Below are 27,207 nucleotides of genomic sequence, written 5' to 3' on the forward strand. Positions count from 1 at the left end.
TCAGGAACAAATGTCCTATAATTAACTTTCATCAGCTTTCAAACATCTTACTAGGTACAGGCCCAACAACCCTTAATACTATTTTAACACATTACTACCTTAATTATTGCTAAACCAGTGGCTATAAGTATTAGAAGTTAATATAATATCAGAATAATCACTTGGGATCACTAGGATCCCAAGAATAGTCCAGAACTCTTGATTATGGCTGATGATGCACAGTGGTAAAGGGTATTAGCACTAGGCTACAGTAAGTAAAAGTTTTGGCCAAGTTCAGAGCTTTTCACAGCCCAGGATAATATGGTGTTCACTTGGCTGATCTGTGTGACTCGCCAGGGAGGAATGTGTTTTCACAGCCATCCCTCCCATGCATCACAAGGGCTGGGATTTAGCCCATAGGGCTCTGGTCAAAAGTAGTGCACTATAAAGGAAAAGGGTGGAATTTGGGACAGAAATAGAGTGGCTTTCAGTCCAGGGGTAATTAGAGTGGATCTGTATAAATGTAAAAATCCCTCTATTGCTCCTCTGCAGGGTTTGTTTGTCTGGCAATGGGGCAGGCAGCAGGCCTTTAAAGCCCTAGCTCTCTACCCTCTGTGATGGCCAGAGTCTGAGAGAGGAGGAGAGCCCACTAATGAGCACCATTTGTGCCCTTCGTTTACAACGCATGCTGGTTAATAGCCCACTACCAGGGTTTTACTGCTGCTCAGTCCGCTCATGCTGAAGTGGGGGTCTAATGGAAACACTATTCATCCTTTTCACACACAGGCTGACCATTGCAGGGCAGGGATTTGGGAATTATATGGGTTAACTGCAGCTGGATTGCTCAGTAAAAGTCACTTCTAGAATGACTATTTACCTGGACATGGGCTTTTGTGTTAATTTTAGTGATGGATAGTGAACATAGATTTTTTTTAAAGATAGGCCTAGAAAGAAACTCACAGCCTGGTAAAGGGTGCAATAAAATGTGTAATGGTGGGAGTAGGTAATGTTAAGGCAATATTTTTCACACCTTCCCATGGTTGTATTGGCACAAAAAGCTGTAACACTAATCCACCATGAAAATTCTTCATGCCTATCAGATAAAAAAATTAACTTGCTAATGACTAGAATGAGTCCTCAATTTTCTCATCATAGACTAAAAACCCCATGCTCCTAATCTCTCGAATTAGATTGTGTCTATTAGATTAGAGTTGAGAGACGTCGCTATTTGGTTATACAGACAAATAGCACAGCGGTTTTTTACTGTCTACATTCGTTTTTTAACATTTTTTGTTTTACAGACGTCTACTGGGCAGTGCCAATATGGGCGACCGATGGCTTCAAACCCTCTCAATGACCAAGAATGAGCATCAAGATCAGGGTTTAGGCCTATATACATCGTTGGTTTGAGAGTAGCTCTGGTGTAGGGCGTAGTTCGCGATGCCATGGACCAGAGCTAGTTGGAAAAGTAGAAAATTAACTCAACATCTGTTTCATTTATCCAATAATGGGCACTGTATATATAATATTCATAAACTCTATCTATAAGTGTGATAGCAAATTATAGATTTTTTGTTCGTTATTCCTACAGAGTGCATTGCAGTTTGCTGCTACGGAACCTCGTGAATTGGACAACTTGTATCCGGACACATTAGTTGCTGTACTCAGTTTAGAGCTAGCGGAAGGTAAACAGAGAGCTGTCAACATGGCTGAGGTAAGGGATTTTGTGATCAGTTTTAATCATAAATACCCCCCAGCAGTCTGTAACAATACACTTTCGTCATCTGAATAGTATAATAGTTACACATTTGCTAATTCAAATGGATATCGTCTTTACCCCATGACTAACTGTTAACTAGCTTGTTAGCTAACTCGGCTAAGTTAGTAGTTAACGTTAGCTAGCAAGCCTGTCGATAATAGCTAACATTTATACAGCTAAAGAATGGTGGGTTGTTTGTCTTTGATATGATTAAACTTAGCATTGTAATTGTATTAAATTATATTAGCCAACTCGTGTTTGGTGTTATTTTTCTAACGAATGTGTGAAGCAGATTGAGAAACGTCGTTTTGCTTCTGAGTTAACGTTAGCTAGATAATGACATTGCTAGTGCTTCTTTACAGTGGAACTGACAGCGTTTAACTACTTTGTACAAACCAATTGTATAAGATGTTTCAAAAATAGGTTATATTTGACAAAATTCCATGACGTACAGTAAGGCATTGTTGGCAGAATAGCAGAATAGATGGATGCAATTCAATGGATGATTCACGTAATTCACCAATTCATTTCTTGGTAGTCCAAAAAATATTGCTATCAGGTTTTAAATCACAGCTGGCCTGTTACATTGTTTGCTGCCTACACCCATTCGGGATGCACTGTTTCAATACAAAATGTACTCAATATTTGAGTAACAAAAACGGTCCACTGTCACTAAGGCTAGGAATGTCAATACAATCAAACTAGCAAGAGCAATGATCACAAGTCAGTCATAACGTGGCTAATAGTCTAGCACATGTGTCAAACACAAGGCCAACCGGCCGAATAGGACCCTTAAGCGACACACAACCTGCTACAAATCACCGTGTAAAGGAGAAACGTGTAGACCTATTACAGCAACATTTGAGCAGTAGCCTAGGCTGGCTATTTAACTACAATACATTTTGAGTGCACAATACAGCAAAGATGCATTCAACCGCACAGGTGAACATGTTTTAAGTGTAAGTGTTACAATAACCTATAGCTCGTTTTTTATTTTTGTATTTAAAGTTATTAAATCCTTTTTGATTAGGGTCGCAGCATAGTATGCACATTGCAAGCAAAGCAGCAAGCGAAGGCTGGACAAATATTGACCTATTTTGTTTTAATATGTTAAAATGCTATATACAGCTTCCTATGTACATAAGTGGACATTATAAATGGACATATATTTTCTACTAAAACAATGGCCAGTTTAGGTTGCATGTTTAAAAAACAACAAGTAGGCTATATATGGCCAGTGTGCTGATTGAGTTTGACACTTCTGAGCTAGCGTGTCTACTTATGTGGCTAGTTATTTATTTAGCAAGTTAGAAACACGTTAGCTAGCTATCAGCGACTGACCCTTTCCCCTCGTCGTTTTTTGGTGGCTACAGCTAGAGATGCAGGTGTCGTTTGGTTAGCTAGCAAGACATGTGAATTTAATTGCTTTGCTAGCTAGCTATGCTGAACTTGAACAACTGTTATCCACAGTTAGCATATCTCTTAGTTGTAAATCAAATGTATTTGTCATTGATCAAATGAGCGGACAGGCAGGCAAGTTCCTATTCAGTTGTGAAAACGTGGGTTGGGGCAGGCAAGCTGCAGAAGGACGAGCAGGCTACTAATTCCCCGTCGTTTATCATTGCAATTTTGACGGCCAATTTTGACGGCCAACTGAAAAAGTTTGAAAGGGTTTTATCTAATGTTCCCTTGTTCGATTTTTAGCTCATCTTGCTCTGGCTAGAATTAGTTGTTGATCTTGTTGTTGATGTGCGTAGGCAACTGAGGGGTAGAGAGCCTACTTGTTCACGGTTGTTTGATCAATAGGACTGTGAAGTTCCCAAATCCAAGAGGCCTCTCGTGGTATATACATATTTGCAGAAGTCCATTCAGGTGTATTTTGTGGCTTTTAACGAATGAGTTCTAGTTATTTAAAGTCACACTATTGCTACTGCCTGTAAACACACAGTCCAGTTCAATGTGAATTGGGTATGGCTCACCGGTCTGCATAGACTTCAACCCTTGACAAGACGGATGTTTTTTATTAGGTTTTATTTACTGCAGTGTCTATTAATTGTCCAAACGCACTGCCGCTTTCCCACTGTGTATTGCTATAGAATTTTCACAAATGCCTTACTATACGTTATTCTGAAACATTCTATGAAAATGTGAAAATGACCATATCTAAGTACTCGCTTGTCAGATAATGTAACAAAAATACCAAATAATTAACATTCTTCCTGGGGGTATATATGAACAGATTTAATAAAAATGTATTGTTGCTAAAACATGGTCAGTTCCACTTTTAAATCAGATCCAACAATAACATTCCCTCATTCCAGTCTTTTTTATCTGGAAGTTGAATAAGTTTCCCCCTCATAACTGTTATAACTAATGGCTAATATTATAACTCTTAATGTAATATAACTAACGCTATTCACTTATTACAATGCAATGGCAGTAACTTATTGGCCCACCTTGTGTAGATGGTTGTAGGGTAGACAAGTCAGCATATGAGAGTAGAAATGTAATTGTGGATTTGATTGTGTTCACTTACTTTAGCTTAGCTATCAAAACTCTAAGGAGTTATTAAATGTCCCTTATCTGTCTGTGTACTTCACAATAACACTATTCAGATAGCTATGCTAGCTAATTAGTTAAGTATTTCATGAGAGTGAGACTGTTTTCAGAATGCAATGTTAAAAAAAAAAAAAAGAAACATCTAAGCTATTGGTGCTGGTTATTTAAAATGTTAGGAGAGAGAGAGAGAGAGAGAGAGTCGACCATGGGACTATTAGCCAATAGGTGTAACTATTTACATTTTAGTCATTTAGCAGACAATCTTATCCAGAGCGACTTGCAGTAGTGAGTGCATACATTCTTTTACTCTTCTCTGGCATGTTATGTGAATAGATTTTTCCTTCAGACAAAAATAACCCTGAAATGGCTATAGCTCCTATACTCTCCCACCAATTAGAACATCATTGCTTAGATAAATCCCGATAACCTAGCTAGATAAACATGTCAGATTAGAGTTGATGATATCTTTTAGTGTTGTCTGGGAAGCAGCCAGAGACCACTGTTAAAACAGCTTGGCGTAATGATGGATTATGCATCTAATAGCTGTAAAATATTAAACAGGGTGACCAAGTTTTTAAAATTAGTTTTGTCATTTTTTGTTGGAGTGTGACAGGTACAACATTCATACCAATTCATATATTCAGTTCATATAACATGCTCCTGTGTGCTGCCACTCAAAATGAAAAAGAAAAGTAAAAAAGAATACAGAGAAATTATCATATTGATCACATAGGATTTGTGATAATAAACTTGGTGTGTAAAGAAAAATAAACAAAAAGGGCCTCCACCCCCAGCTCCCCCCAGAAACCATGTTTTTCACCCCTTCCCCCCCACCTAGCAAAACAGGTTGGTTGTCTTGTCACTCCCTACTCCCCCATATATATCTGCTCCCCCCCTCCACTTAGATTCCACATCCAAGGTTGCTTGCCAACCCCCAGTGACTACAGAAAACCCAACCCATACCACCCCTTCCCCGTGGGCCTGAATGCAAAGAAAGTACAAAATATATAAATGGATATGCATACTTTTTCTTTCCGCTGTTTATATGTATGTATGTGAACCCTTTGGAATTACCTGGTTTCCTTCATAAATTTGTCATCAAATTTGATCTGATCTTCATCTAAGTCACAACAATAGACAAACATAGTGTGCTTAAACTAATAACACACAAATTGTTGTATTTTTCTAGTTTATATTGAATAAATCAATTAAACATCCACAGTGAAGGTTGGAAAAAGTATGTGAACCCCTAGGCTAATGACTTTTCCAAAAGCTAATTGGAGTCGAATCAATGACACGAGATTGGAGATGTTGGTTAGAGCTGCTTTGCCCTATAAAAAACACTCACAAAATGTGAGTGTGCTATTCACAAGCAGTATTGCCTGATGTGAACCATGCCTTGAACAAAACAGATGTCAGAAGACCTAAGATTAAGAATAGTTGACTTGCATAAAGCTGTAAAAGTTTACAAAAGAATCTCTAAAAGCCTTGATGTTCATCAGTCCACGGTAAGACAAATTGTCTATAAATGGACAAAGTTCAGCACTGTTGCTACTCTCCCTAGGAGTGGCCATCCTGCAAAGAGTACTGCAAGAGCACAGCGCAGAATGCTCAATGAGGTTAAGAATCCTAGAGTGTCAGCTAAAGATTTACAGAAATCTCTGGAACATGCTAACATCTCTGTTGACGAGTCTACGATACGTAAAACACTAAACAAGAATGGTGTTCATGGGAGAACACCACGGAAGAAGCCCCTGCTGTCCAAGAAAAACATTGCTGCACGTCTGAAGTTTGCAAAAGTGCACCTGGATGTTCTGCAGCGCTACTGGCAAAATATCCCGTGGACAGATTAAACTACAGTTGAGTTGTTTGGAAATAACACACAACACTATGTGTGGAGAGAAAGGCATAGCACACCAACATCAAAACCTCATTCCAACTGTAAAGTATGGTGGAGGGAGCATCATGGTTTGGAGCTGCCTCAGGGCCTGGACAGCTTGCTATCATCGTCGGAAAAATGAATTCCCAAGTTCATCAAGACATTTTTCAGGGGAATGTTAGGCTATCTGACCTCCAATTGAAGCTCAACAGAAGTTTGGTGATGCAACAGGACAACGACCCAAAACACAGAAGTAAATCAACAACAGAATGGCTTCAACAAAAGAATATACGCCTTCTGGAGTGGCCCAGTCAGTCCTGACCTCAACCCAATTTGAGATGCTGTGGCATGACCTCGAGAGAGCAGTTCACACCAGATATCTCAAAAATATTGCTGAACTGAAACGGTTTTGTAAATATGAATGGTCCAAAATTCAGTCAGCCAGTTATTAAATCCAAGGGTTCACATACTTTCCCCACCCTGCACTGACTGTTTACACAGTGTGTTCAATAAAGACATGAAAACGTATAATTGTTTGTGTTATTAGTTTAAGCAGACTGTGTTTGTCTATTGTTGTGACCTAGATGAAGATCAGATAACATTTTATGATCAATTTATGCAGAAATCCAGGTATTTCCAAAGGGTTCACAAACTTTTTCTTGCCACTGTACATACATGCATGCATGTATACAGTTCCAGTCAAATGTTTGGACACACCTACACATTACATGGGTTTTCTTTATTTTTTACTATTTTCTACATTGTAGAATAATAGTGAAGACATCAAAACTATGAAATAACACATATGGAATCATGTCGTAACAAAAAAAGTGTTAAACAAATTAAAATATATTTTACTTTTGAGATCATTCAAAGTAGCCACCCTTTGGCTTGTTAAAGTTAATATGTGGAATTTCTTTACTTTGAGCCAATGCATTTGAGCCAATCAGTTGTGTTGTGATGACAAGGTAGGGGTGGTATACAGAAGATAGCCCTAAGGCGCAACTGTTAATTGACATGCATTCCAGGTGACTACCTCATGAAGCTGGTTGAGAGAATGCCAAGAGTGTACAAAGCTGTCAAGGCAAAGGGTGGCTATTGGAATAATCTCAAATATAAAGTATATTTAGGTATATTTAGATTTGTTTAACACTTTCTTTTGGTTACTACATGATTCCATATGTTATTTCATAGTTTTGACGTCTTCACTATTATTCTACAATGTAGAAAATAGTAAAAATAAAGAAAAACCCTTGAATGAGTAGGTGTTCTAAAACTTTTGACCAGCAGTCTTTGATATATACAGTGAGGCAAAAAAGTATTAAGTCGGCCACCAATTGTGCAAGTTCTCCCACTTAAAAAGATGAGAGAGGCCTGTAATTTTCATCATAGGTACACTTCAACTATGACTGACAAAATGAGAGAAATAAAATCCAGAAAATCACATTGTAGGATTTTTAATGAATTTATTTGCAAATTATGGTGGAAAATAAGTATTTGTTCACCTACAAACAAGCAAGATTTCTGGCTCTCACAGACCTGTAAGAGACTTACAGACTTACTACTTCTTTAAGAGGCTCCTCTGTCCTCCACTCGTTACCTGTATTAATGGCACCTGTTTGAACTTGTTATCAGTATAAAAGACACCTGTCCACAACCTCAAACAGTCACACTCCAAACTCCACTATGGCCAAGACCAAAGAGCTGTCAAAGGACACCAGAAACAAAATTGTAGACCTGCACCAGGCTGGGAAGACAACCTGCAATAGGTAAGCAGCTTGGTTTGAAGAAATCAACTGTGGGAGCAATTATTAGGAAATGGAAGACATACAAAACCACTGATAATCTCCCTCGATCTGGGGCTCCACGCAAGATCTCACCCCGTGGGGTCAAAATGATCACAAGAACGGTGAGCAAAAATCCCAGAACCACACAGGGGGACCTAGTGAATGACCTGCAGAGAGTTGGGACCAAAGTAACAAAGCCTACCATCAGTAACACACTACGCCATCAGGGACTCAAATCCTGCAGTGCCGGACGTGTCCCCCTGCTTAATCCAGTACATGTCCAGGCCCGTCTGAAGTTTGCTAGAGAGCATTTGGATGATCCAGAAGAAGATTGGGAGAATGTCATATGGTCAGATGAAACCAAAATATAAATTTTTGGTAAAAACTCAACTCGTCGTGTTTGGAGGACAAAGAATGCTGAGTTCCATCCAAAGAACACCATACCTACTGTGAAGCATGGGGGTGGAAACATCATGCTTTGGGGCTGTTTTCTGCAAAGGGACCACGACGACTGATCCGTGTAAAGGAAAGAATGAATGGGGCCATGTATCGTGAGATTTTGAGTGAAAACCTCCTTCCATCAGCAAGGGAATTGAAGATGAAACGTGGCTGGGTCTTTAAGCATGACAATGATCCCAAACACACCGCCCGGGCAATGAAGGAGTGGCTTCGTAAGAAGCATTTCAAGGTCCTGGAGTGGCCTAGCCAGTCTCCAGATCTCAACCCCATAGAAAATCTTTGGAGGGAGTTGAAAGTCTGTGTTGCCCAGCAACAGCCCCAAAACATCACTGCTCTAGAGGAGATCTGCATGGAGGAATGGGCCAAAATACCAGCAACAGTGTGTGAAAACCTTGTGAAGACTTACAGAAAATGTTTGACCTCTGTCATTGCCAACAAAGGGTATATAACAAAGTATTGAGCTAAACTTTTGTTATTGACCAAATACTTATTTTCCACCATAATTTGCAAATAAATTTATAAAAAATCCTACAATGTGATTTTCTGGATTTTTTTCTCTCTCATTTTGTCAGTCATAGTTGATGTGTACATATGATGAAAATTACAGGCCTCTCATCTTTTTAAGTGGGAGAATTTCCACAATTGGTGGCTGACTAAATACTTTTTTGCCTCACTGTATGTATATGTGTATATATATACATACACACACACATATATGTGTGTGTTTGTGTTGGGCTTTATCTGAGATTATTCTTTACACAGTAAGTGTATTTGTCTAGGCCTCAATTGTTCCTTGACTTACTCCATTCATTATCGTTGTCGTTAATTCTGTTATGACTTCTAATAGTTACTGTATCCACTGGCGAATTGGGAGAGAGTGAGCCAACCATTTTTTTTTGCGGCAGTGCTGCCTGACAGCAGTAATCACCTCTGATTGACTGAGAGATTGAGGAAGCTGTCAGCGTTAAGTAATATTGTAGATGCAAAGCATTAAATATTTACATTCATGCTCCTTAACATTTATTATGTAACTTTGTCCTAGCAGCATTTAACTGCAGGGCGCTCACACATCATATGAAGTTTGTAATTTTGAGGACATTTCATCAGTACAAAACAAAGTTGTAGTGAGTGTAGGGCAATTCCACGTTAACAAATTGTCGCTCATACTCAGGTTTTTTACTTTAAAAGTATGCCAAACAAAACCATTGATTACAAAGTTAAACCATACAACCATATGCACAAGGACTACGTTTAACAAGTTCCACTGACAATTTCACAAAAACACATTCTAAGAACAATGCAGATATCAAGTTTGGTAACTAAATGACTGTAAATAACTCCCTCAGTTTTTTATGTGATCACATATTCCAAAAACGGTTAATTTATTAATACTTCAAATTAATTACTTAATTAATACTCAGAATTAAGATTGAAAGATGTCTGCAGAAAGAATGGGGTGTCAGCTATTATATGACACCTTGAGTTTGAAACCTCTATTTTGTTTAATGGAACTACAGTAAATGGAGTGGATCAACACCTGGTAACAGAATGATGGTAACATCATGGGTCCCTGATCTGTACTATAGAGAAATGCATAATTATGAATGTCATTCTCTTCATAGTGATATGTCCTGAATAGGTAGAAGAATGTAATATCCTCCTTTGCATGTTTGGTTGTTATTCCACACAATGGCTATTATTCTAATGAGCACTGCCCCAAACAAGACCAAATTTGATGGGACTGGACCAAATCTGTACCAATAATAGACGTCAGTATTTCACAAGTTTGGACATCACAGCAGAGTATAGTTCAGTACAGTAAAATGCAGTAGAGTACAATAAATGATACTTTATTCTACTCTGTACAGCATAGTGTTGCACGGTATACCGAAACTTCTGTACTTTTTCGATACTAGAACCTAAAAAAACAGTTCGGTACTTCTGTCAAATGTGTCTCACGTCATCTACTGATTGAAATAGGATCAAGTCTGTCTATCAGCGCAGCTGATGTCGCCTTGTAGCGCGAGACCACCGTGCTTGCTCCACTTACCTATTGCTAGCTCTAGCCTGTCCTGAGGAACCACTTCACTCACTGGGAGTCTGGGCTGCATCACACTTGAATAATGCAAAACAGCATATAGAAATGTTATAACTGTTCACAAGACAATGTCCATCACAGGCTAGACCACTTTACAATGCAAGAAGATAGCCTACAAAGCTGGAAGCCACCGGTAACTTTCCTTGCTGGCTTACAGCTGAAGCTAACATCAATTCAATACTCTAGTTCTTTGTTAACACAAAATATTGCTGATTTCAAAGCTGATCGTCACCATAAACTTTATTTATTCACTTCTTCTTCCCACCTCATGTCTCTCCCAGTCAAGATCCTCTTTGCTCAATCCTCAAACAGAGAGAAATGGTAATGACATCTTTTTGTAGGCAATAACTGCTATGGTTCGTTTGTCAAAGCCTATAGGAAAATGAATGGCGTTTTTGCATGCACACACTCATATTAAATATGCATTCACCTGTATTGTGAATAGACCTAGGCTATATTTTGATTTACCCAGTTTATCAATAGACTAGAGATTTACCTTTTAAATAAATTATTACCATTATGACATGTAGTTAGGTTGATAAAAAGCCTAAGTCAAATTGATTGTATGATTTGTACAATTGATTCATTAATGCATACATTCATAAATAAAAAATGTCTAACGTAGTTATATTGAACTCAAAAGATCCGTCTGGATCAAGTGCTATTCTGTGAATTTAGCTAATACGCCTTATTTTTTCCACGGTACTACATTTTGGTATTGAGTATCGTGATACTAAATATGGTATCGGTATCGAAGTCAAAATTCTGATATTGTGTCAACGCTAGTACTGTATTGTACTGACCTCTACTCAACTTTTCTTTACTGAACTGTGCAGTCCAAAGGAGTGAAACAGATGTTTATGGTTGGTTCAAATTTGGATTGGCCAAATTTCAACAACTTTTCAACGTCCGTGGACATCCGGCTTCAGTCGGTGCTCAGTGGGTGAGAGGGCTGTTACAGTAAATGGAAAGAGCGGGGACTCATGGAGAGGTGACATTAACTGGAGAGAAGAGAGACTGGGTGAGAGAGAGAGAGGGGTTGTTCAGACTGTTTTTATACTTCTGCTTTAACCACATCTTGATTGAAAGAGAAAGCAAACCGTTATGAGCTGAACATGACAGTATACAAGTGGAAGGGAGGACAGTAGCAGGTGACCCGACGGTGGATTGTCACTACTATGAATTCCCATTGTTGCCGATTCAGTTGCAGTCATTCTGTTGCATCTTTTTGGGGGGTGGGGGTCATTCTGTTAGCGATTTGGTAACAGAATGATGTGTTTCAACCACTTAACAATCTGGTTTATGATTTATTATCAGTAAAAACCCTATTACTAATTGGTAGGCTACCTTTACTTAGTATTTCTGTGAACTTTCATTATCCTCCCTTGTCATGAGGGAGAGATTAGAAAATATCTTCAAGATATGTGGGTTTTTGGTAACAGAATGACAAGACATTAGGCAATATTTCTTGAACTTACAGAAGGCACTTTTTCTTCTGCAAAATAAAAATTTTGGCATGGTCTTTACTTCAACACACGATTGTGTTTTGATGTATTGCTAATACCTTTTAAAGCCCCTTTTCTGCTAGCCGTTTGTTTTAAGCCCCATTTTTCATCTGTTTGAACCGAAATCAAAGCAGTTGCCATTTCTAATATTTAGGATGGAAAATGCTTGAAATATTTATATGCCTCTATATCTAAAAAATATAGACTTTTAGCTTTCATTTGACACAATATGACATGTTCCTATGAACTTCACATGTTACTGGTCAAGTTTTTTCAACCTTTTTCAACTTTTTACATAGAAATGCCTTTATGCTACAGTAGTCTGAGACACTACTGAAGCTACAGTGTGGTTTATGAAGGACCTCACAAAGTATATCATTTTAGCACAGCACACTCTTTGTCCCAAATGGCACCCCATTCCCTATGTAGTGCACTGCTTTTTATCATGGTCCATTGGGCTCTGGTCAAAAGCAGGCACTATAAAGGAAATAGGGTGCCAGTTGGAATGCAAGCCATCCCTCCCACTCCGCTGGGGGTCATTTAGGTTGATGGTCTCCCAGTCTGGTTGTGGTTTCCATTATGAAACATGTTAAAGTTATGAATGATTAACGTTAGCCGTCCTAATTCATTGCCTTCTTGTTGGATCAGATAATAGGGTGGTGTTCCATGTCATTTGTTTCCTTATACTGGTGTTTAAGCATTGCCAAGTCTAATTTGTGATTAATAGGTTACACGTTTTGTTTTCAACAGTCCTCCATTTGTCAGCATTCATTATCTATCAGTATTCCTGTCTAATATAAAACAAGCTGCAGGGCAGCCATAGAGTCCACTCCCTACTGCAATCTGTTTTTCAGTAAAATGGCAGCCATTTTATATTATTTACAAATCAATCAAATTGTATTTGTCACACGAGTTAAAAAGTAAGGGGGAGGGGAAAGGTAAATAGTAACACAATAAAATAACAGTAATGAGGCTATATACAAGGAGTACTGGTACCAAGTCAATATGCAGGGGTACAAGGTAATTGAGGTAATATGGACATGTAGGTAGGGGTAAAAGTGACAGAATAGGGCTCTCGGTTAAACAAATGAATTATGCTTGTTGTTATGGTAGTTTGTTCTAGCTACTTCATGCCAACAGATGTTGAATAGATTTGGCTAATAGGCGAAATATATTTTTTTGTCGTAGAAATTCAAATTGTCTGGTGTGCACATCTTGGCTATGTCATCTATGTATGCGATCTAGGCCTAAACATTAATACATTTTTTGTTAAATCCTCATTGAGCTCTTCAACTAGCCTAAAGCCCATTTTTCCTCTCCTTCCTTCCAGACTCACAGCTTGCAGGATATGAGGCAGCAGGCGGCTATCGCTGCCAAAGTGTTCATCCAGAGAGACTACACCAATGGCACTGTCTGCCAGTTTCAGACCAAGTTCCCTTCTGAACTGGAGACCAGGGTACGCTAAAGCACTCTGATAACACTGTGATCTGAGCATATATGCATAGTGTCTCAGAGTAGGAGTGCAGATTTAGGATCGGTTTGTCCTTTTTTCGATAACAATGAATAAGATTGCATGGATAGGCAGGACCTGATCCTAAATCAGCACTCTCCCTTATCTGCAAAGCCTTCTCGCGAGATCTATTTTATAGATCAGACCGACATCAGGGCTCTACAGTGTGACAATTTTACTCGCATATGCACCAAAATAATTTGTTGTACTGATCTAATTTGCTGTGCTGATCTTGCTATTTATAGGAGCACCAGTGCGCCTAGAAAAAGACAATACCTCATTGTGCTCCAAATTTATTTGTGTGCGCCTACATTTTTCAATATTGGCGCATACGTGCACCTTGTAAAAACGGTCAGCGTAGAGCCCTGGAAGTATAACATGATTCTTTCCCGTGTCCAGCTCCTGCAGATATACCGTGCATTTGGAAGGTATTCAGACCTCTTGACTTTTTCCACATTTTGTTACATTACAGCCTTATTCTAAAAAAAAAAAATTCTCATCAATCTACACACAATACCCCATAATGACAAAGCAAATGTATTAAAAATAAAAAACTGCTATCACATTTACATAAGTATTGTCAGCAGCAATTACAGCCTCGAGTCTTCTCTGGTATGACGCTACAAGCTTAGCACACCTGTATTTGGGGAGTTTCTCCCATTCATCTCTGCAGATCCCCTCAAGCTCTGTCAGGTTGGATGGGGAGAGTCACTGTAAAGATATTTTAGGTCTCTCCAGAGATGTTCGATCCGGTTCATGTCCGGGCTTTGGCTCGGCCACTCAAGGACTTGTCCCAAAGCCACTCCTGCGTTGTCTTGGCTGTGTGCTTAGGGTCGTTGTCCTGTTGGAAAGTGAACCTTCCCCCTAGTCTGAGGTCCTTGTCTTGGCTGTGTGCTTAGGGTCGTTGTCCTGTTGGATAGTGAACCTTCCCCCTAGTCTGAGGTCCTGAGCGCTTTGGAGCAGGTTTTCATCAAGGATCTCGCTGTACTTTGCTCTGTTCATCTTTCCCTCAATTCTGACTAGTCTCCCAATCCCTGCCGCTGAAAAACATCTCCACAGCATGATGCTGCCACCACCATGCTTCACTGTAGGGATAGGGATGGTGCCAGGTTTCCTCCAGAAGTGACACTTGGCATTCACGCCAAGGAGTTCAATATTGTTTTCATCAGACCAGAGAATCTTGTTTCTCGAGGTCTGAGATTCCTTTAGGTGCTTTTTTGGCAAGCTCCAAGCTGGCTATCATGTGCCTTTTACTGAGGAGTGGCTTCCGTCTGGTCACTCTACCATAAAGGCCTATTTGGGGAGGGCTGCAGAGATGGTTGTCCTTCTGGAAGGTTCTCCCATCTCCACAGAGGAACTCTGAAGCTCTATCAGAGTGACCATTGGGTTCTTGGTCACCTCCCTGACAAAGACCCTTCTCTCCTGATTGCTCAGTGGTGCCGGGCCGACAGCTCTAGGAGAGTCTCGGTGGTTCCAAACGTCTTCCATTTTAGAATGATGGAGGCCACTGTATTCTTGGATCTTCAATGCTGCAGAATTTTGTTGGTACCCTTCCCCAGATCTGTGCCTCGACAAAATTCCTTCGACTTCATGGCTTGGTTTTTGCTCTGACATGCACTGTAAATAGACAGGTGTGTGCCTTTCCAAGTTATGTCCAATTAATTGAATTTATCACAAGTGGACTCCAATCAAGTTGTAGAAACATCTCAAGGATGATCAATGGAAACAGGATGCACCTGACCTCAATTTATAATCTCATTGCAAAGGGTCTGAATGCTTTCTTATTTTTAATACATGTTTAAAAACCTGTTTTCGCTTTGTCGTTATTGCGTGTTGTGGGTAGATTGACGAGGGGGGAAAATGATGTAATCCATTTTAGAATAATGCTGAAAATGTGGAAAAAGTCAAGGGGTCTGAATTCTTTCAGAATCTCTCATCTCCTATCAGTTAGAGCCGTGTGGGGTTAGCAGAAGGCTAGGAGCAGAAAACATCAAGTGCAGCTGACGACTCCAATACACTTTCACTGATCTAGTATTGACCCTTTATCCTGTTATGCTTGATAGCAGTGACTGGTTTAAAAAACAGTGTTTGGTAATGATCCAGGGAATGGAATGAAGCAGGTCCATGAGGAAAACTGCCTCCACCTGTTCCATGCCCACATAAAAAATGTGCTGCTAGCAAAATGGGGGGGTTGACATTCATGTGTCACATGAAAAGAGTAGTTTTACAACACAGCTTTTGGGTTTAATGGCACTTCCCTCTTGATTGGGTGGTCTCTCTTTGGCACACTTGTTTTCCTGTAGGATGCACTACACATACCACTGCTGAAGAAATACATCGTGCTACTCCTCAGGGAGTCCATCCACAGCTACAGTGCCTCATCATAAAAAACCTTTCCAACATTTCTCCCATCCCCTTGCTAGCATAGTATATCATAGGCAATGTACTGCCAAACATTTTAAGTGAGCTTGTTCTTTTTTATACAGTCATATTTATTTCACCTTGTCAAGATTTTATTTTCTTTCTTTTTCAAATCTCAGGAGTGACAAAATACCTCGTTCATCAATTTAATAAAATACTTAATTTTATTCAACTTTGGAATCATGTTGCTCTGTAGCTGGAATAGATCATGGGGCAGCACATTGTGTTGATGATTTTGACCTCTATTTAAGGTTATTTAGTTGTTGTTATTATACATTTTTACATGTTCCTTTTCTATCTTAAGTTCAGGTAGAAGAAAATGTCTGGAAAATTGTTCATTGTATTTGGCAGATGGCTAGCCAGACATGCCAGGGACAGTGAAATAAATTGATAATGCTGTCAAATTTCCTCCACTTCCAATTTGCATATGTTGACCTTTCCCTTTTTTTCCCCCTTCTTCGAATTCACAGATCTACAGTAGATCGCTTGATGCAAAGTAGGCTAAATAAGTTGTTTAAGATGGTATCTGGGTCATTCCATCACAAAAAGCACAAGAAAGAGGATTTTGACACCCACCATCTCAGAATCTTCTGAAATCGTTTCTGTAGTTATTTTGTTGAAATATAGTTTGATCTCTGATTACATTAAGCTAATTGATTGCACCCAAATTGGTCATTTTAACTTATAGGATTCACATAATATTAAATGATGGGCTCCCGAGTGGCGCAGTGGTCTAAGCCACTGCATCTCAGTGCTATAGGCGTCACTACAGACACCCTGGTTTGAATCCAGGCTGTATCACAACCGGCCGTGATTGGGAGTCCCATAGGGCTTTGGCTGGTGTAGGCCGTCATAGTTAAGAAGAAATTCTTATTTACAGACTTGCCTAGTTAAACAAAGGTTACATTTAAAAAATATATATGTATACAATATCATTACATTATGTTTGACAAGTAGTATGAAGCAGCGGCTTGGAGGATTGTTTATTCATAATATGTAATGTATTCTCAGTGAATTTGAAGTAGCTTTCATTTCCCCCCCATAAATAAGTGTAAAGTACCAGTACCAGTTTTGCCCCCTCTAGATGCCGCTGTTCCTGCTATTGCCACACCGTTTTATCTACACTGATCAAAAATATAAACGCATCATGTTAAGCATTGGTCCCATGTTTGATGAGCTGAAATAAAAGATCCCAGAAATGTTCCATACGCACAAAAAGCTTATTTATCTAATTTTGTGCACAAGTTTGTTTACCTCTAACCACCACAAAAACATCCTATGGCTTTCTGCATTAGCATCGAACAGCCCCCGTGATATGCAACTTTTCAGGGAAGCTAGAATCCAATATACACAGGCAGTTAGCTTTTTCAAGCAGAAATTTGCTTCCTGCAACACAAACTCAAAAAAGTTCCAGGACACTGTAAAGTCCATGGAGAATAAGAACACCTCCTCCCAGCTGCCCACTGCACTGAAGATAGGAAACACTGTTACCACCGATAAATCCACTATAATTGAGAATTTCAAGAAGCATTTTTCTACGGCTGGCCATGCTTTCCACCTGGCTACCTCTACCCCGGTCAACAGCACTGAACCCCCCCACAGCAACTCGCCCAAGCCTTCCCCATTTCTCCTTCTCCCAAATCCAGTCAGCTGATGTTCTGAAAGAGCTGCAAAATCTGGACCCCTACAAATCAGCCGGGCTAGACAATCTGGACCTTTTCTTTCTAAAATGATCTGCCGAAATTGTTGCCACCCCTATTACTAGCCTGTTCAACCTCTCTTTCGTGTCGTCTGAGATTCCCAAAGATTGGAAAGCAGCTGTGGTCATCCCCCTCTTCAAAGGGGAGACACTCTTGACCCAAACTGCTACAGACCTATATCTATCCTACCCTGCCTTTTCTAAAAGCCAAGTCAACAAACAGATTACTGACCATTTCGAATCTCACCATACCTTCTCCGCTATGCAATCTGGTTTCAGAGCTGGTCATGGGTGCAAACGGCCAGCTCCTCAGTCTCAGTTGCTAATATATGCATATTTTTATTTGTATTGGATAGAAAACACTCTAAAGTTTCCAAAACTGTAAAAATATTGTCTGAGTATAACAGAACTGATATTGCAGGTGAAACCCTGAGGAAAATCAAAACAGGAAGTGGCTTCTATTTTGAAAACTCCATGTTCCATAGCCTCCCTTTGCTGGATTTAAAGGGATATGAACCAGATTCCTTTTCCTATCACTTCCTCAAGGTGTCAAGTCTTCAGCATAGTTTCAGGCTTTTATTTTGAAAAATGAGCCAGAACGATAACATCGCGTCAAGTGGTCACATGAGTTTTGCTCGCGCAACAGAGTTTGGATAGGTATTGCTTTTCCCTCTCCTACTGTGAAAGACATTTGCGGTTGATATATTATCGATTATATATTTTAAAAACAACCTGAGGATTGATTATAAGAAAAACTTTGACATGTTTCTGTGGACATTATGGAAACTATTTGGAATTTTCGTCTGCATTGTCGTTCTGCATTGACCGCTCTTTCCTGTGGATTTCTGAACATAATGCGACAAACAAACGGAGGTATTTTGGATATAAAAATAATCTTTATAGAACAAAAGGAACATTTGTTGTGCAACAGTCTCGTGAGTGAAAACATCTGAAGATCATCATCAAAGGTAAACGATTAATTTGATCGCTTTTCTGATTTTCGTGACCAAGCTTCCTGATGCTAAGTGTACTTAATGTTTTGTCGTGCGATCGCTAAATCTACACAACCGCTTGGATTGCTTTCGATGTAAAGCATAACTTCAAAATCTGACACGACAGGTGGATTAACAAAAGGCTAAACGGTGTTTTCCTATATTGCACTTGTGATTTCATGAATATAAATATTTGTAATAATATTTATTGAATGTAGCGCTATGCTATTCAGCGGTTGTTGATGACACTTATCCCGTTAGTGGGATTGCAGCCATAACAAGTTAACAACCCTCCAGGTGAGCTTCAATGCCATACAACTCTCCTTCCGTGGCCTCCAATTGCTCTTAAATACAAGTCAAACTAAATGCATGCTCTTCAACCGATCGCTTCCTGCACCCGCCCGCCCGTCCAGCATCACTACTCTGGATGGTTCTGACTTAGAATATGTGGACAACTACAAATACCTAGGTGTCTGGTTAGACTGTAAACTCTCCTTCCAGACTCACATCAAACATCTCAAATCCTAAATTAAATCTAGAATTGGCTTCCTATTTCGCAACAGAGCATCCTTCACTCATGCTGCAAACATACCCTTGTAAAACTGACAATCCTACCGATCATCGACTTTGGCGATGTCATTTACAAAATAGCCTCCAATACCCTACTCAATAAATTGGATGCAGTCTATCACAGTGCCATCCGTTTTGTCACCAAAGCCCCATATACTACCCACCACTGCGACCTGTACGCTCTCTTTGGCTGGCCCTCGCTTCATACTCGTCGCCAAACCCACTGGCTCCAGGTCATGTACAAGACCCTGCTAGGTAAAGTTCCCCCTTATCTCAGCTCGCTGGTCACCATAGCAGCACGCACTCCAGCAGGTATATCTCTCTGGTCACCCCCAAAACCAATTCTTCCTTTGGCCGCCTCTCCTTCCAGTTCTCTGCTGCCAATGACTGGAACAAACTACAAAAATCACTGAAACTGGAAACACTTATCTTCCTCACTAGCTTTAAGCACCAGCTGTCAGAGCAGCTCACAGATTACTGCACCTGTACATAGCCCATCTATAATTTAGCCCAAACAAACTACCTCTATGCATACTGTATTTATTTATTTTGCTCCTTTGCACCCCATTTTTTCTATCTCTACCTTGCACATTCTTCCACTGCAAATCTACCATTCCAGTGTTTTACTTGCTATAGTGTATTTACTTTGCCACCATGGCCTTTTTTTTGCCTTTTCCTCCCTTATCTCACCTCATTTGCTCACATTGTATATAGACTTAATTTTCTACTGTATTATTGACTGTATGTGTGTTTTACTCCATGTGTAACTCTGTGTTGTTGTATGTGTCAAACTGCTTTGGCCAGGTAGCAATTGTAAAAGAGAACTTGTTCTCAACTTGCCTACCTGGTTAAATAAAGGTGAAATATAAAAAATATAAAAACCTCTATGTTAGTGAGCATTTCTCCTTTGCCAAGATAATCCAGCCACCTGACAGGTGTGGAATATCAAGAAGCTGATTAAACAACATGCACCTTGTGCTGGGGACAAGTTTTGAGGGAGTGTGCAATTGGCATGCTGACTGCAGGAATGTTCACCAGAGCTGTTGCCAGAGAATTGAATGTTAATTTCTCTACCATAAGCCACTGTAAGTGTTGTTTTAGAGAATTTGGCAGTACATCCAACTGGCCTCACATCCTCAGACCAACTGTAACAACGCTAGCCCAGGACCTCCACATCCAGCTTCTTCACCTGTGGGATCTTCTGAGACCAAACACCAGGACAGCTAATGAAACTGTGGGTTTGCACAACTGTCAGAAACCATCTCAGCGAAGCTCATCTGCGTGCTCCTCATCCTCACCAGGGTCTTTACCTGACTGCAGTTCGGCACCATAACCGACTTCAGTGGGCAAATGCTCACCTCCAATGGCCTCTGGCACGCTGGAGAAGTTTGCTCTTTACGGATTAATCTTGGTTTCAACTGTACCGAGCAAATGGAAGACAGAGTGTATTGTCTTGTGTGGAAGAGCGGTTTGCTGATGTCAACAGAGTGTCCCATGGTGGGGTTATGTTATGGGCAGGCATAAGCTACGGACAACAAACACAATTGCATTTTATCGATGGCAATTTGAATGCACAGAGATACGGTGATGTGATCCTGAGGCCCGTTATTGTGCAATTCATCCGCCGCCGGCCCAATGTCGTACACAATTCCTGGAAGCTGAAAATGTCCCAGTTCTTCCATGGCCTGCATACTCACCAGACATGTCACCAATTGAGCATGTTTGAGATGCTCTGGATCAACGTGTACGATAGCATGTTCCAGTTCCCACCAATAGGTATCTGTGACCAGCAGATGCATATCTGTATCCCCAGTCGTCCACAACATTAGGGCCTAATGAATTTATTTCAATTGACTGATTTCCTTTATATGAGCTGTAACTCAGGAAAATCTTTTGAAATTGTTGCATGTTGTGTTTATACTTTTGTTATATTTTTCTGCTCTCTTTTATTAAATTAATCACAATTTTCTTTGTAACTTTGGGTAGAAAACCAATAGTTTCTGTTTACGATGGAAATAAATTGTGTGGTTACAATTCAAGCCAGTCCACAATGAAAATAATTCACTTTATTCTTCTCTTAGGCTAAATCTGTGTCCAGGAAATGGCCCCTGTATGTGTGGTTTATTCCCCTTTGAAAAAGTTTGGGATTAGTAAGACCAGGGATTGTATTTTTGTATTAGGGTAGTCACAATATTTAGTAACTGCCCATTTCTCCAGGAAATATTTGGCCTTATATGAGAATTGCACCATATGGAAAGCCCTTTCAGAGAGCTGCCACTTGTTGAACTATTCAAGGAGAGCTGGATTAAAGCATTAGGTTGCTAAGAGAAGGACAAACTAAATTGATTTCATGGAAGACTGACTTGACTTGTTTTTTTATTTTTTTTTATTTCACCTTTATTTAACCAGGTAGGCTAGTTGAGAACAAGTTCTCATTTGCAACTGCGACCTGGCCAAGATAAAGCATAGCAGTGTGAACAGACAACACAGAGTTACACATGGAGTAAACAATTAACAAGTCAATAACACAGTAGAAAAAAAATGGGCAGTCTATATACAATGTGTGCAAAAGGCATGAGGAGGTAGGCGAATAATACAATTTTGCAGATTAACACTGGAGTGATAAATGATCAGATGGTCATGTACAGGAAGAGATATTGGTGTGATAAATAAATAAAATAAAAAACAGTATAAAAACAGTATGGGAATGAGGTAGGTGAAAATGGGTGGGCTATTTACCAATAGACTATGTACAGCTGCAGAGATCGGTTAGCTGCTCGGATAGCTGATGTTTGAAGTTGGTGAGGGAGATAAAAGTCTCCAACTTCAGCGATTTTTGCAGTTCGTTCCAGTCACAGGCAGCAGAGTACTGGAACGAAAGGCGGCCAAATGAGGTGTTGGCTTTAGGGAGGATCAGTGAGATACACCTGCTGGAGCGCGTGCTACGGATGGGTGTTGCCATCGTGACCAGTGAACTGAGATAAGGCGGAGCTTTACCTAGCATGGACTTGTAGATGACCTGGAGCCAGTGGGTCTGGCGACGAATATGTAGCGAGGGCCAGCCGACTAGAGCATACAAGTCGCAGTGGTGGGTGGTATAAGGTGCTTTGGTGACAAAACGGATGGCACTGTGATAGACTGCATCCAGTTTGCTGAGTAGAGTGTTGGAAGCCATTTTGTAGATGACATCGCCGAAGTCGAGGATCGGTAGGATAGTCAGTTTTACTAGGGTAAGCTTGGCGGCGTGAGTGAAGGAGGCTTTGTTGCGGAATAGAAAGCCGACTCTTGATTTGATTTTCGATTGGAGATGTTTGATGTGAGTCTGGAAGGAGAGTTTGCAGTCTAGCCAGACACCTAGGTACTTATAGATGTCCACATATTCAAGGTCGGAACCATCCAGGGTGATGATGCTAGTCGGGCATGCGGGTGCAGGCAGCGATCGGTTGAAAAGCATGCATTTGGTTTTACTCGCGTTTAAGAGCAGTTGGAGGCCACGGAAGGAGTGCTGTATGGCATTGAAGCTCGTTTGGAGGTTAGATAGCACAGTGTCCAATGACGGGCCGAAAGTATATAGAATGGTGTCGTCTGCGTAGAGGTGGATCAGGGAATCGCCCGCAGCAAGAGCAACATCATTGATATATACAGAGAAAAGAGTCGGCCCGAGAATTGAACCCTGTGGCACCCCCATAGAGACTGCCAGAGGACCGGACAGCATGCCCTCCGATTTGACACACTGAACTCTGTCTGCAAAGTAATTGGTGAACCAGGCAAGGCAGTCATCCGAGAAACCGAGGCTATTGAGTCTGCCGATAAGAATATGGTGATTGACAGAGTCGAAAGCCTTGGCGAGGTCGATGAAGACGGCTGCACAGTACTGTCTTTTATCGATGGCGGTTATGATATCGTTTAGTACCTTGAGCGTGGCTGAGGTGCACCCGTGACCGGCTCGGAAACCAGATTGCACAGCGGAGAAGGTACGGTGGGATTCGAGATGGTCAGTGACCTGTTTGTTGACTTGGCTTTCGAAGACCTTAGATAGGCAGGGCAGGATGGATATAGGTCTATAGCAGTTTGGGTCCAGGGTGTCTCCCCCTTTGAAGAGGGGGATGACTGCGGCAGCTTTCCAATCCTTGGGGATCTCAGACGATATGAAAGAGAGGTTGAACAGGCTGGTAATAGGGGTTGCGACAATGGCGGCAGATAGTTTCAGAAATAGAGGGTCCAGATTGTCAAGCCCAGCTGATTTGTACGGGTCTAGGTTTTGCAGCTCTTTCAGAACATCTGCTATCTGGATTTGGGTAAAGGAGAACCTGGAGAGGCTTGGGCGAGGAGCTGCGGGGGGGGCGGAGCTGTTGGCCGAAGTTGGAGTAGCCAGGCGGAAGGCATGGCCAGCCATTGAGAAGTGCTTATTGAAGCTTTCGATAATCGTGGATTTATCGGTGGAGACCGTGTTACCTAGCCTCAGTGCAGTGGGCAGCTGGGAGGAGGTGCTCTTGTTCTCCATTCTCCATTGTGAGGGTGACCACATAATATATTTTCATCATGAGCAAAAGCTATTGGTTTTCAACCCAAATTTGCAAAGAAAATGTTGTGATCCATTTGATAAACACAAGAGACCAACAAAAAGGATAAAAGTGTGTGGCAGTAGCAGGAACAGCGATATCTTGTGGGCAAAGCCTGGTACTTTCACACTAATCTTTGAGGAAAAATGCAATGGCAAATTTCAATGGCTACTTCAATTGCTAATTTCTTTAAACAGGGGGTGACATCAACACATTTACTGAGAATATATTATATAGTCTCAATAAACAATACTCCAAGCCACAGCTTCATACTACTTGTCAAACCGAGAAATTATACTGGCTATTGGGGTGGGTTTGGTGTGGGTTTTGGGTGGGCCATGGCTTTTTATGATTTATTTGGATTCCTCGAATCTTAATCATTGTTAAGAGGTTTGTTCCGAATCGAATGTTGGGTACTATACTATTTATTGAATATTATATGAATACTATCAATTGAAATGGCCAATTAACTTATTTAGAAACATTCCTGCAATATTATTTTAACTACAGAAACCATTTCAGAACAATCTGAGATGGTGGGTGACATGGCACGATTAATCTATTGTCTAATACTACTACCATAGCACATACTTCCTAAAGTGCACATCTACACTTTTAAAATCACAGCATCTAACGTAATGGAAAAATTCTCAGACGAAGGAGAAATGTGGTTTGAATCCCAGCCTTCAGATGGGGAAATTAGAGGGATAACAAAGACTCCTCACGGTGCGCACCAAACATGCCTAAGACCACTGATCTGTTGGAGCTTGTTGTTACATTCCTTGGGCACATGGGAGCATAACTTGGAGGCTGTTCAGAGGCACAGAAGGCCTGGCTGCTCCCTTCATCTGGTCTGGTCTGCAGTCCGCTCTCTCAGGTTGTGTCCCAAATGGTACCCTATTCCCTATAAAGTGCACTACTTTTGACTAGCGCTCGATGGGCCCTGGTCAAAAGTAGTACTCCTATATAAGGTGCCATTTGGGATGCAGTCTCACTCCATTAGGCCTGCTGAGGAGACCAGAGTGGAGACTCACGCCAACACTCAGTCAAAACACCCTTCACTACTTCCAGTGGTCCAACGGCCCTTGGCCTCTCCTCAGTGGAGCAGGCCTGACCTGACGTGATGAGTGAATGTTCGTGTTAGCCAGCCCTTAGTTCCACTCTGTCTGAAATTATGGAGTGTAATGGCTTCAACTCTGTCAGAACCACATTGCATCTCTCATATCGGCAACACTAGAGCTAACATCACCAGATTGATGGAAACACTGGGAAAGTTGTTTTTTTTACTAGCTAGTCTCTGCCAGTAGATAAGGAGAGACAGTCAGATTCCTCACTAGAGGTTTTGGTGTCTCCTGCTGCGGTATAAAGTGAAAACATGCGGTGAGCACACGGCCAAGCCTTCCTAATTATTTTGCCAAAAGTGGAGAGAGATGCAGCATTCTCTGATTAAAAACACGATTCGAATCAAACCACTCATCATTTATACCGAGGATGAAAAGAATGTATAATTAACTTTCCATTTGTTAGCTATCTAACACTCCATTTGATCATCTAAAATAGTAACTATGTGATGTATTTTTCTATCTTGATTGCCTTTCTTTAGATCTCACCATGTGTATCATCCTCAGAAACAGTTTTTGATTTTACTTGGGTTGCTTTCCAAATGGCGCCCCTATTCCCTCTATAAAGTACACAACTTTTGACCAGAGCCTTATGAGCCCTGTTCAAAAGTATCGCACTATATTGGAAATAGGGTGCTATTTGAGACACAACTTGATTGGTCCCGTGTTTCAGATTGACAAGCAGCAGTTTGAGGAGACTGTGAGGACGCTGAACAACCTGTATGCTGAGGCAGAGAAGCTGGGAGGCTCGTCGTATCTGGAGGGCTGTCTGGCCTGCCTCACAGCTTACACGATCTTCCTCTGTATGGAGACGCACTACGAGAAGGTGAGAGACCTTCACTAATCCACACAACTAGGGTTGCAAAATTCTGTTAACTTTTTCAAAATTCCCAGATTTTCCCAAAATCCTGGTTGGAAGATTCCTGGAATCAGAAGAGAATAAGCAGCAAATGCAGGATTTCTGGGAATTTGGGGAAACATACTGGAATTTTGTAACTCTATGTTAGTGTACTCTTAATGTGTGCTGACTACAAAGCTAGTGCTGACTAGGTAAAGCCAAAATACACCCATGTAATGCTTTGGAATTCTCTGAATTATATTGTGGACCAACACTCTAGAATAGATTGTAAACCAGTCAGCAGCCATTTTCTGGAGTCAGAAAGAAATGCCCCCTCAGAAATGGCTTGATATTATAAGTGCGTTTTGATCCCATATTGAAGGCCTCTATTACGGTCATGTAATACATCAAGATATTTGGTCAATGGGTTTAGCTTTCATGTTGCAAGTTAGTGATTTAGAATTAGTAAGGGGGAACCCAAACTAGTACAGTGATCACATTTCATGGAAGTTGAAATGAGATGTGAGGTATTGATATTAATATGATTAATGGCAGAGAGCAGTACAGCTCTAACAATAGCGCCCATACAAGCAGATATATCCATAAACTAAAATGTGTTTTTAACATTTAGAGTGAGTATACTGTTACTACACAAAAGCATTTTTTCAGATCCAGCTCTACCCGTTGGCACATACAGTGGTTGCTCAACTAAAAGTTTTGTGATTATGCTGAGGTACTTAGAGGTCATTTGTGGTTTAGGACGGTACCCTGCGTCACCACTTCATTGCTCCAGACCAGCGCAAGGGGGAGTTAGACCACTAATTATGCTTTTGGGTCCTTCTGTGTCTCTGACAATGAATGGGCGACATAAACCTAAATAGAAACTGATAATTGTGCACGACTTAAGTATTACTTACTAAAACTGTTGTTGCACTACGGTCTAAGGCAGTGCAAGTTGTCTTGCTACAGATGCTGGTTCAATACCCATGCCGGCCTCGACTGGGAGACCGATGAGATGACTGTAGGTTTTGGTTTCTCCCCCTCTAAAAACAGAAATAAATAATTCTAAATAACAAACTGGCTTTATTTACAAATTAGTAGCAATGTCTCAACCCATGTTCAAGAATGGCCTTTTTCTCGCTCATTTTACGTTATTTGAAAATGAAATAATCTCCAAAATACCATTTAAAAACAAAAACAAATTGATTGTTAATTTAGAATGATATAAAAGCCCCTTGGATATTCTCACAGATATATTATTAACAAGGACAATATATATCTGTCATGGCTCCCGAGGGCACACAATGGCCTCGCAGTTCTCCAGCTGTATCCACTGAAAATGCACGAGGTTCAAGGCACGAGGGCAGGGGGCACGGGATGGGCTGCAGAGCCGCGCACAGAAGACAGACTGCCTATGGGGAACAGAGGAGGAGGAGGGAGGGAGGGTGGGTGGACCCCCACCCCGCCAT

The 27,207-nt window shown here is 40.7% G+C and overlaps 1 protein-coding gene across 1 annotated transcript in view; it reads left to right on the top strand.

Annotated features, from left to right (window-relative positions):
* Window positions 1-1,615: 1,615 nt before the first annotated feature.
* The window catches only part of LOC115111802 (golgin subfamily A member 7-like), a 42,277-nt gene continuing 16,685 nt past the window's right edge, over window positions 1,616-27,207 (top strand). The window contains exons 1-3 of the mRNA XM_029638240.2: window positions 1,616-1,693; window positions 13,356-13,481; window positions 25,574-25,726. Coding sequence (XP_029494100.1) covers window positions 1,685-1,693; window positions 13,356-13,481; window positions 25,574-25,726 — 288 coding nt within the window. The 5' untranslated portion in view covers window positions 1,616-1,684. The remainder of the gene's footprint in view (window positions 1,694-13,355; window positions 13,482-25,573; window positions 25,727-27,207) is intronic.

The sequence above is a fragment of the Oncorhynchus nerka genome, linkage group LG27 (genome assembly GCF_034236695.1).
Source record: "Oncorhynchus nerka isolate Pitt River linkage group LG27, Oner_Uvic_2.0, whole genome shotgun sequence".
Classification (NCBI taxonomy): Eukaryota; Metazoa; Chordata; class Actinopteri; order Salmoniformes; family Salmonidae; genus Oncorhynchus; species Oncorhynchus nerka.